Source organism: Oryctolagus cuniculus, chromosome 2 (assembly GCF_051225735.1).
Source record: "Oryctolagus cuniculus isolate XC-2025 breed Fujian yellow rabbit chromosome 2, ASM5122573v1, whole genome shotgun sequence".
Taxonomy (NCBI): Eukaryota; Metazoa; Chordata; class Mammalia; order Lagomorpha; family Leporidae; genus Oryctolagus; species Oryctolagus cuniculus.
In genome coordinates, this window is record NC_142868.1 from 134,623,877 (window position 1) to 134,635,958 (window position 12,082).

Sequence of the window (12,082 nt, forward strand, 5' to 3'; positions counted from 1 at the left end):
AAGAGCAGAAACAGACTTTATCTTCCCTATGGGAAGAAACATTTCATTGTTCATATCATACTGAAATAAAGCTGACTGTGTTTTGCCAAGACCAATAGACTGGTTGTAAGATTTTTCACTTAAAGAAGCAGGTGACTTAAGCTCTGGGATAACAGAAAGTGGCTTAATGAGAATTTCCTGAAAAGAATTAGGGGATGATTTTAAATTGGGATGCCAGTATAGGGAGCTATCATCATCATCTTTTTTATGCAACAATGGTTTTGAAGCTGCTGGTTCAAACACCCCAGGAGTAGACTGATAGCATGGATGCTTAAGCTCATCAAAGAAAGAGTTTTCATCATTATAGTTAAATGGGGAAAGACATGGGCTTTTTGGTTCTCTCTCTTGGCTGTCATCTCTTAAAGACTTACTGATTTCATTTACGGTACTCTCATCCTTGGAAGACTCAATAGAAGCAATAACAGCCTCAAAGGCTACATTTTCTGTGGCATCAACATTTTTCTCACCAAAAACAGAAGTTGCCTTTTGGTTTCTTTCCTCTTCAAAATACAGTTGTTCTGATGTCTCATCCAAGTTGGATTTAACAGTCTGAAGAAGACCACCAGAAGCCTCCATCTTAGAAAGATCATGTCCCCTGGAAAGTACATATGCTTCCGAAACTTTTACAGAATTATCAGGAACTATAACCTTCCCAATATACGGTATTTCTGAAGGTCTGGGATGCACCTCTGAAGATAGGAAGTTATTTTTGGTCTCCTTTTGTTTAAAACACGGAGATACTTCTTTCTGCACATCTTCCTTTCCTTCATAACCTCCCAAAGAATCCACATTTTGTTTCACCCCGTTCTCAGCTGGGGCCCTTAGACAAACACTCTCCAGGTAACGACTATCTGAAGTCAAGGGAGTCCCTTTTCTTCTTCCTTCCAACAAACATCGCAAGAAAGAATATGACATTCTATTAGGAGGAGGAGGAGTAATTTCATGTGGAAAAGAAACACGGTCCTGATTAGTTGGATGTGTTTCTGCCTGCTGTAAAGTTTCCTGTTTCCAAAATTGCACATGTGAACAAGAAGCATCAAAGCTGTCACTTCTTTTAAAAGCTACGGTTTCTTCACTTACTTCAGATGAAGCTGAAGTTGAAACTTGATCAACTAAGTTGGTTTCTGACTGCTGCATATCTTTCCGTGTCTTCCATGAGATATATGAAGAAGCAGCATCATAATTATCAGACTCTTTGGATGTTTTCTGTTCATCAGCAGTATCAGATGAAATACTCTCTTCCTTATTCTCTTGTTCAGGAGGTAAAAGAGAGTGCTGAGACCCAGCAGCTGGGGTACTTATAAGTGGATGCTGAGAAATACTAAGGTAACTGTTAACTAAGTCAGAGGCTACTTCTGAGGTAGCCTGGAATAAAGCTTCACTAACTTCAGATGGTCGGGAAAACCATTCAGTATCTTCAGACTTATCAGGAATTCCCCTGAAAATAAAGTTATAAAAGTTTAGATAAGTAACACATTAAAACATGAAATTACAGTACTGATATGACACCAAAATTAAGTTTTTTAAAAAATTATCATTAACTATCCTTCTGAATATCATAGCTTAGCAATACAGTTCACTACAGAGTGTGAGTTATTAAAAAAAAAAAAAAAAAAAAAGGGCCGGCGCCGCGGCTCACTAGGCTAATCCTCCACCTTGCGGCGCCAGCACACCGGGTTCTAGTCCCGGTCGGGGCACCGGATTCTGTCCCGGTTGCCCCTCTTCCAGGCCAGCTCTCTGCTGTGGCCAGGGAGTGCAGTGGAGGATGGCCCAAGTCCTTGGGCCCTGCACCCCATGGGAGACCAGAAGCACCTGGCTCTTGCCTGCGGATAGGCGCGGTGCGCCGGCAGCAGCGTGCCGGCCGTGGCGGCCATTGGAGGGTGAACCAATGGCAAAGGAAAACCTTTCTCTCTGTCTCTCTCTCTCTTCACTGTCCACTTTGCCTGTTTTAAAAAAAAAAAAAAAAAAAACTGGGGCTAGCTGTGGGGAGCAACTCGGACTAGACTAAGTTACTGGAATTAAGACTTATTCTATGCATCTACTCTCCCACAATATGGCGCTGAGAGAAAGAGACCAAACAATCTCTACGCAGCTGCCTCATCAGTTTGACAAGCTGCAGGAGCTGATCCTGCTCCTGATTGGAGGAGAGCAGCGTGCTCGGCGTGTGGGTAGCAGAGTTGGGATTGGTGGAAGAGGACTATAAAGGAGGAGAGAGACAACATGCACCAAGGAACATCCGGATAACATCTGAGCAGCCCCTGAGAGAGCCGGCCGGCGGTGTGCCACTCCTCCGCGGAAGCGGGGAAAGTGGCAGGGGGGCCGCCCCTCCACGGAGGTGGAAGGGTCGGCAGCCAACCCGGGAAGGACCAGCAGCAAACCGGGAAGGGCCGAGCAGACGAAAGAACAGCGCAGGGTCCTGTGTCCTTCCTCCGCGAATGGGGGAGCGACAGCTAGCACTGTGGCGCAACAGGTAAAGCTGCCACCCATAGTGCTGACATCCCATATGGGTGTCGATTCAAGTCCCAGCTGCTCCACTTCCGATCCAGCTCTCTGCTATAGCATGGGAAAGCAGTGGAAGATGGCTCAAGTGCTTGGGCCCCTGCACCCACGTGGGAGACCCAAAAGAAGCTCCTGGCTGCTGGCTTCAGATTGGCGCAGCTCCAGCTATTGTGACCATTTGGAGATGAACCAGCAGATAGAAGACTTCTATTTCTCTCTGCCTCTGCCTCTGCCTCTCTATAACTCTGACTTTCAAATAAATAAATAAAACAAAAATAACTATAGTATATAAATTATATCAATTTGACAAATATTTAAAATAAAATTTGACATTCACTATATTTGCAGCAAAAGTTTTACTCTTTTTTAATGTTAACTCTCCCTACATAAGGAAAACTGATATGCCAATGATATCAATCTTAATTGAAAAGTGTGTTAAAAAAACAAAGTTCTCAAATAAAATAAAATTTTTTTTAATTTTAGAAAAAACAATTTCTAACTTCAAATTCCTTTGAAGTGACTAATGATTGAACAAAGCAAAATTTTCTGCCACCAGAAGGTGAACTATAATCCTACGACCCTGATATTAACTGATTTCTGAAACAAGAGACATGGAATCTGGTTTTTATATCACCAAAATAGTCACTTAAAAACTCAAAACAATTTTTGATCATTACTATTTTAAGTGCTTAGTTTATCAACTATCAAGACTTAATATTTATTTAATGTGCATTAATCTTTTCATTAGTTATTTATTATACTTTTTTTAAAGATTTATTTATTTATTTGAAAGGCAGAATTACAGAGAGGCAGAGGCAGAGGCAGAGAGAGAGGTCTTCCATCCACTGGTTCACTCCCTGAATGGCCGCAACGGCTGGAGCTGTGATGATCCGAAGCCAGAACCCAGGAGCTTCCATCCGATCTCCCAGGGGCTCAAGCACTTGGGCCATCTTCTACTGCTTTCCCAGGCCATAGCAGAGAGCTGGATGGGAAGTGGAGCAGCTGGAACTCAAACTGGTGCCCATATGGGATGCCGGCACTGCAGGCAGCAACTTTACCTGCTATGCCACAGTGCCAGCCCCTATTTATTGAACTTTTAAAAGACACTCAAGAAGTGATCTACTCTCAGAACACACTGTGAACTTAATCACTGGTTGACAATTACCTGTGAACAGAGTATTTTTTATAAAAGTTATTATAAAGTAATATACAGCATAAACAGAGCTTACATTTTCTAAACATATATAATTTTCAACTTAAAGTGGGCATTTTTTTAGTTTAAAAGAAAAAAGTATATTCTTAAATAACTACAAATATATTTTGAAGAATTCAGACTTTTTCTTCCATTATGACTAAAGAACATTAATTTGGAATATCTATTAATTTGTAATAAAAACCTTGTTACTCCACTACAACATAAGAACTAACTAGGCTCATTGAACAACAGCTGACCAAAGTAAGAGTGCAAAACAAGTTAGTGACTCCAAACGAATGCTTTTTGCAGAATGAGGATGAAAGAGAGGGGAGCAATAATGGAGGTTTGTAAGAAGGAAAATGTAGGGGCCAGCAATGTGGCATAGTGGGTTAAGCCTCCGCCTGTGGTGCCAGCATCACATGTGGACACCGGTTTGAGTTCTGGCTGCTCCACTTCAGATCCAGCTCCCTGTTAATGTGCTTGGTAAAGCAGTGAAAGGTGGCCCAAGTCCTTGGACCCCTGCCCCTAATGGGAGACCCGGAAGAAGCTCCTGGCTTCAGACAGGCCCAGCTCCAGCCGTCACAGACATTTGGGGAGTGAACCAGCGGATGGAAGATCTCCCTCTCTGCCTCTGCTTCTCCTTCTCCTTCTCTGTAACTCTGCCTTTCAAGTAAAAATTAAAAAAAAAAAAGGAAAATGTAATGTTTTTCTACATCAAACTATGCCTGAAATCTAGAATACATTAAAATTTTTTAATAAATTAGTCACCTGGCTCATTTCTGCATCATGTCAAAATTTCAGGCTTTTTTACCTACAGAATGTGTGCTAAGAATATCTAACTCCACCCAGAAGTCCCATCTTAGCCTGAAATCAATATAAGTAACAACTCAGAGCAAGAAAAGGTTACATACAAATAAGTCAGTCATCCTACCTCAGAGGTGCAAACTCCAGTTCACTTTGGTGAAATAAGGAATCAGCCCCAAACTCTTGGTCTTGTGTCATACATGTCAGCAAAGGCAAATCAGGAGAAGCAAAGTTATCTTGTATGACTGTAAAATTTAAAATATGAAAAATGATTGTTTAACTTTTTCATGTAATACTTTAAAGTACTTAAATATGCTACCATCTGGAAGTTTCTACAAGTATTAGAATAATAAAAGAAGGATAGACATTTATCCTAGCAGTTAAGACACTAGTTGGGACACCCATACCCTATATTGGTATGCCTGGGTTCAAGTCCTACATCCATTCCCAATTCCAGCTTCTTGCTAGTGCACACCCTGGTAGACAGCAAATAATGCCTCAAGTAATTTGCTTTCTGCCATCCACATGGGAGGCCTAGACTGCATTTCTGGCTCTCAGCTTCAGCCTAGCCTAGGCCTAGCCATTGTGAGTATGTGAGTATCTGAGTAGTGGGATAAGTAGCTGAAGGGGCCAGCATTGTGGTACAGTAGATTAAGCTGCCACCAATGACACCAGCATCCATATGAGCAACCAACTGTTCAGGACCTAGTTACTCCACTTCAAATCCAGCTCCCTGCTAATGCACCTAGGAAAGCAGCAGCAGATAACCCAAGTACTTGGTCTCCTGCTACACAAAAGGAAGACCCAGATGTAGTTTTAGGTTCCTGGCTTCACCCAGCCCTGACTGTTGCAGCCATTTGGGGAGTGAACCAGCAATGGAAGATCTCTCTTTCTTTGACTCTTCCTCTCTCTCTAAAACTCTGCCTTTCAAATAAATAAATAGATCTTTAAAATTAAAATTAAAAAAAAGTGGCTGAAAAGGGCTGCCATTGTGACACAGCAGTTTAGGCCATCATTTACAATTCCAGCAACCCATATCAGAGTGCTGATTTGAGTCCAGGCTGCTCCACTTCCAATCCAGTTCCCTGCTATTGACTCTGGAATTATAGCAGACGATGGCCCAAATGCTGGGGTCCCACATGGGACACCAGGATGGAGTTTGTTTCCTGGCTTCAGTCTGACCCAGCCCTAGCTATTATAGACTTGGGGAGTGAACCAAAGGATAGAATATATCCCTCCCTCCCCCTCTTTCTCTCTCTCTCTCTCCCTTTCCCTCTCTTTCTCTCCACCCCTGACCCCACCAACATGCCTTTCAAATACAAAAAATAAGCATTTTTTTTCTCTCTCTCTCAAATAAAATTTTTAAAAGAATAGTATAACAGCTACCTCTTATTGAGAGTCTGATAGTCCATTTACTCAACATAGACCATTACATTTAACCATCATGACAACCTTGAAGGATTGTTATAACTGTCTTACAGGGGAGAGGCCACGATTACAAAACTATAGAATAATCTGTCCATATTTAAACAGCTTAAAAGCCAGAACAAGAGTTGAACCTATGCATTTGAATTTTTAAGCAAACCCTCTTAACTATTGTTTCTTTCTATCTTAAAATATTTTTTAAAGATTTTATTAATTTATTTGACAGGTAGTGTTATAGACAGTGAGAGAGAGACAGAGACACAGAGACAGAGAGACAGAGAGACAGGTCTTCCTTCTGTTGGTTCACTCCCCAAATGGCTGCAACAGCCGGAGCTACACTGATCCGAAGCCAGGAGCCAGGTCTCCCATGCGGGTGCAGGGCCCAAGCACTTGGGCCATCCTCCACTGCTTTCCCAGGCCACAGCAGAGAGCCTGACTAGAAGAGGAGCAACCAGGACTAGAACCGGCACCCATATGGGATGCCGGCACCGCATCTTAAAATAAGGTGGAGGATTAACCTAGTGCGCCGCAGCGCCAGCCCCTCCATCTTAAAATAAAGACTACATATTTCAAACCAAAGTGTGGTCCAGGGCCTCCTGGGCCCTAAGACAGTCTTATGTGCCTCAGGTCAAAATCATATTCCATATTTTACAATATCACCCCGGCCTTATTTACTCTCATTCTCTCAAAAAGGCATACTAGCACTTTCAACAAGTTACTTCATGTAGGACGGACCAACAAATTGAATGCAAAAGCAGTTGCCAGACACTTGCTATCTTTTATTAAGTCAAACATAACTGAGTTGTAATTGTTTAAAGTAAAAAAAAAAAAAAAAAGGCCTTCTTCTAAGTATTTTTGTTTTGTAAAATAGTTACTTTAATAGTGCTTTATGTTACTATGCAATGGGGTGGTTATATTTAAATGAAATGATAAATGGTTTAATTTTCAGCTTTAATTTCTAACATGGAAAATATCAATAGCCCACAAAAATAAAGGATCTTTGGATCAGGGCCGACACTGTGGCTTAGTGGGTAAAGCCGCCACCCCAGTGCTGGCATCCCATATGGGCGCCAATTCTAGTCCCAGCTGCTACACTTCCAACTCAGCTCTCTGCTATGGCCTAGGAAGGCAGTAGAGGATGGCCCAAGTCCTTGGACCCCTGCACCTGTACGGGAGACCCGGAGAAAGCTCCTGGCTCCTGGCTTCGGATCAGCACAGTTGGGGAGTGAACCAGTGGATGGAAGACCTCCCTCCCTCCTTCCTTTCCTCCCTCCCTTCCTCTCTCTCTCTGCCTCTCCTTCTCTCTTTATGTAACTCCTCCGAATAAATCTTTAAAAAAAAAAGTCTTTGGCATTATCCATAATTTTAACATGTATAAAGGAGTCCTGTTACCCAACAAGTTTGAGAATTACTGTTTTAATGGGGAAAAAAATGTTTGTGATTTCCTGGATGTTAGTTTAAATGATTCTTACTGTAATTCCCTTATAGTATTTATACAACCACAAAACAAAAAGTTAAATATTAACAGAAATTTTGTTACAAAACCAACAAAATTAATTTAACTTGATGGGTGATGTTTTGCTAAAACTAAATTGCTTTTTCAATATGGATGTAGTTCTGATTGCTGTAGCATACTTTCATGATTTCAGAATATTAATAGTATTATGCACAATGGCTGGCGCTGTGGCTCAATAGGCTAATCCTCCACCTGCGGCACAGGCACACGGGGTTCTAGTCCCCATCGGGGCACCGGATTCTGTCCTGGTTGCTCCTCTTCCAGTCCAGCTCTCTGCTGTGGCCCAGGAAGGCAGTGGAGGATGGCCCAAGTGTTTGGGCCCTGCACCCGCATGGGAGACCAGGAGGAAGCACCTGGCTCCTGGCTATTTGGGGGATGAACACAGAAAGAAGACCTTTCTCTCTGTCTCTGTCTACTCTGCCTGTCAAAAATAAATAAATAAATAGTATTGTGCACAAAGTAGGGACTACATCCTCTCATGCTGCTCCCCTGAAATTACTGTGACCCAAGTGTTCACAGAGCTCACCATGGTGTCATCTGCCCTTCACTTAATACAACAAGCACTCTCTCTGCTCTCACATGCTTTACATACCCTCCCTATCCTAACTCATCACACTTTTAAAAGATTTATTTATTTGAAAGATAAAATGACAAAGAGAGAAGGAAAACAGAAAGAAAAGAGCTCTTCCATCCAGTGGTACACTCCCTAAATGCCTGCAACCCAGGATACAGCAACTCCATATGGCTCTCTGCCATGGGTGACAGGAATCCAAGTACTGACCATCACCTGCTGCCTCCCAGGTACCTTAGTGGGGAGCTGGATCAAAAGCACAGAGCTACACACAGAGAGGAGAGGCAGAGAGAGGTCTTCCATCCATTGGTGCCAGAGATGCACCAATCTGAAGCCAGGAGCCAGGAGCTTCCTCCGGATCTTCCCATGTGGGTACAGGGGCCTAAGGACTTGGGCCATCTTCCACTGCTTTCCCAGGCCATAGCAGAGAGCTGGATCAGAAGTGGAGCAGCTGGGTCTCGAACAGGTGCCCATATGGAATGCATGCACTGCAGGCGGCAGCTTTACTTGCTATGCCACAGTGCCGGCCCCAGAATAAACTATTTTTAAGCATAGTCCAGAGCCTTATTATTCACAGGATGCCTTTGTATTAACTAAAACATTCTCTTTTTTAAAAAAGTATTTACCGAATTAACTAAAAATTATAAACTGAGGGTGGGCATTTGGCAGAGGTTTAAACACCACTTGGGACATCTACATTCCATATGCGAGTGCCTGGGTTAAGGACCAGTTGTGCTCCCAATTCCAGCTCCCTGCTAATGCACACCTTGATAGGGAGCTAATAATGGTTCAAGTACTTGGGTCTCTGGCACCCACATGAGACACTGGGACTGAATTCCCAGCTCCTGGCTTCCTTCAGGCTGGCCCGGCCCAACTGTCGTGGACATCTGGAGAGTGAACTTGTAGATAGGCGACTTCTGCCTCTGTCTTACAAATAAATAATTATTACATAAAAAGATCACAGAAAATAACTTTTACCACTAAGGAACAACTGATATGATTCTTCATTGCTCTTGGATTAGAGAATTAGTATTAAACCTTCCTAAGAAATGCTGTTAACTCCTCTAAAAATCATGAAGGTCTTTTAACAAAGCAATGAATATATCAGGGCCTATGATACAACAGAGTCCCTTGAGCAAATATAACAAATTTACTGTTTCCAATTAACAATAAGCTGAGCACTTAAAGAACTAGAGGTTTATGGCTTTTTTCTTGAAATAGTTACTCCTAAGCAGGTTCCAGAACCTACAGAAATCTGTATCTATTACTTATAATAACTATCTAGACATAACAAAGGAATAAGTAATAACTTATAAGCAGCACTTCAGCAAATCCTTAAGTATTTGACTATTTCAGGGTAGAACTGAAGAGTTAGACCAGATCAATGAAGAAACGTACTTTCTCAAGGAGCAGGCTAAAATTGAAGAGTTAATCATTCTGAACTGTACAGTATATGTACATGTTTGAGTGTTGGGAAGGTTGTGTATCTCACCAACAATGCCTTTTTCTTACAACTCTAAACTGTTTCTTTCCTCATGTTTGGACAGCTGGATTGGTTTCCTCTATTTTTGAGATATCTGACCATTCTGGCACCAGTAATCATCAACAACATCTGCTATTGGTGAGAGGATACCTACCACAATCACAGTATTTATGCACACAGCAATGATGGAATCTCCCTCGCAACCCAATTCAGGGATCTACTCCAATAATTTAAAATATTCTAATTTAACTATAGCAAATGAGTTATAAAACTGCATTAGAGGGGCCAGCGCTGTGGCACAGCGCCTGAAGCGCTGGCATCCCATATGGGCGCCGGTTCGAGACCCGACTGCTCCACTTCTGCTCCAGCTCTCTGCTATGGCCTGGGAAAGCAATAGAAGATGGCCCAAGTGCTTGAGCCCCTGCACTCATGTGGGAGACCCAGAAGAAGCTCCTGGCTTTGGATCGGCACAGCTCCAGCTGTTGCAGCCAATTGGGGAGTGAACCAGCGGATGGAAGACCAACTGACCGACCAACCGACTGACCGACCTACCCCTCCTTTCCTCCCTTCCTCCCTCTCTCTCCTCTCCGTGTAGCTCTGACTTTCAAATAAATAAATAAAACTTTAAAAAAAAAAACTATATTTGAAAACATTTTGAGGATGGCACTGTGATATAGAAGGCAAAACCTCACCCTGCAGTGCCAGCATCTCATTATGGGCACCTGTTCAAGTCTCAGCTGCTCCACTTGCAATCCAGCTCCCTGCTAATGGGCCTGGGAAAGTAGAAGATGGACCAATTTCTTGGGACCCTGCACCCTTGTGGGAGACCTGGTAGAAGCTTCTGGCTTTGGCCTGGCCCAGACCTAGCCATTGTGGCGACTTGGGGAATGAACCAGTGGATGGAAGATTCTCTTCCTTCCTTCTGTCTTTTCTTCCTTCCTTCTTTCCTTCCATCCTTCCTCCCTCCCTCCCTTCTCTCTCTCTTCTTCTCTCTCTACTCTCAATTTTTCTCAAAGAAATAAATTTATTTCTTTCAAATAAATAAAATATTTTTAAAAAATTTTACAATCACATAGTACATAGAAAATCTCTTACACAGTACTAAAATCCTTTTATTACAGAATTTTGCTTGATATTTTGCCATGACATAAAACTCAAATGTTGGGGCTGGCATTACAGCACAGTGAGTTAAGTCATTGCCTGCAATGCCAGCTTCTTATGGGCCACTAGTTAGAGTCATGGGTGTTCCACTTCTGATCCAGCTTCCAACTAATACCCCTAAGAAAGCAGCAGAAGATAGCCAAAGCACCTGCTACCCTTGTGGCAGACTCCAGTGGAGTTCCAGACTCCTAGCTTCAGCTTGGTCCAGCCCTGGCCATTGTGGTCACTTGGAGAGTGAACCAACAGATGAAAGCTCACTCACTCACTCTCTCTCTCTCTCTCTCTCAGAGCCAATGTTGTAGCATAAAAGATTCCTCCTGCAACACAGGCATCCCACATGGGCACTGGTTCAACTCCCAATTGCTCCATTTTCAATCCAGCTCCCTGCTAATGTGCTTAGGAAAGCAGTAGAAGATGCCCCAAGTGTTTGGTCCCCTCTACCTCTACCCATGTGGGAGACCAAGAACAAACTCTGGGCTCCTGGCTTTGGCCTGGTCCAGACCTAGTCATTGTAACCATTTGGGAGTGTTGAAGATTTCTCTATTTCTTCCTTTCTCTCTGTAACTCTTTCAAATAAATAAAATAAATCTTAAAAAAAAAAAACCCTCATTTGTTCTTATAGTTACTGTTATACACTCTTTTCCACTATTAAATGGCCCTATTAGAAAGTTCTTACTTCTATCAAGTTAAAAACAGCTTCCCTATAAGTGATATATTCACATTTTTTTTTATTTGACAGGTAGAGACATAGACGGTGAGAGAGATAGGCACAGAGAAAGGTCTTCCTTCCATTGGTTCACCCCCTAAATGGCCGCTACAGCCAGCGCTGTGCCAATCCCAAGCTTGGAGCCAGGAGCTTCTTCCTGGTCTCCCATGCAGGTGCAGGAGCCCAAGCACCTGGGCCATCCTCCACTGCCCTCCCAGGCCACAGCAGAGAGCTGGACTCGAAGAGGAGCAACCAGGACCAAAACCCAGCACCCATATGGGATGCTGGTGCCCCAGGCGGAGGACTAACCAAGTAAGCCACGGCACCGGTCCCCAATATATTCACATTTTAATCTCTAGACTACGAGTTGGCAAACATTCTGTAAAGGCAGACAGTAAATATTTTAGGTTTTGTTGGTCACATATGGTCTGTCTTTTTTTCTTTTACAATCCTTTAAAAATGCAAAAACTTGGGCAGGCATTGTGGCACAGTGAGTTAAAATGACACCTGCAACACCAACATCCCATGTGGGCACTGGTTCAAGTCCCAGCTGCTCCACTTCTGATTCAGTTCTCTGCTAAGATCTCTCTATCTCTCTCTCTCTCTCTCTCTCTCTCTCTCTCTCCTTTTCTCTGTAACTCTGTGTTTCAAATAAATAAATAAATCCATTTTAAAAATGCAAA

General features: G+C 42.8%; 1 protein-coding gene across 13 annotated transcripts in view; it reads right to left on the bottom strand.

Annotated features, from left to right (window-relative positions):
- Positions 1-12,082, bottom strand: part of ALMS1 (ALMS1 centrosome and basal body associated protein) — a 171,111-nt gene that overhangs the window by 129,089 nt on the left and 29,940 nt on the right. For all 13 annotated transcript variants that reach the window (XR_016230267.1, XR_016230269.1, XR_016230270.1 and 10 more), the window contains 2 exons: positions 4,665-4,782; positions 507-1,477 (listed from right to left, as the gene is read on the bottom strand). Coding sequence is in view for 8 of the 13 variants with exons in the window: in XM_089327536.1 (XP_089183662.1) it covers positions 507-1,477; positions 4,665-4,782 (1,089 nt within the window). In the remaining 5 variants the exon portion in view is untranslated. The remainder of the gene's footprint in view (positions 1-506; positions 1,478-4,664; positions 4,783-12,082) is intronic.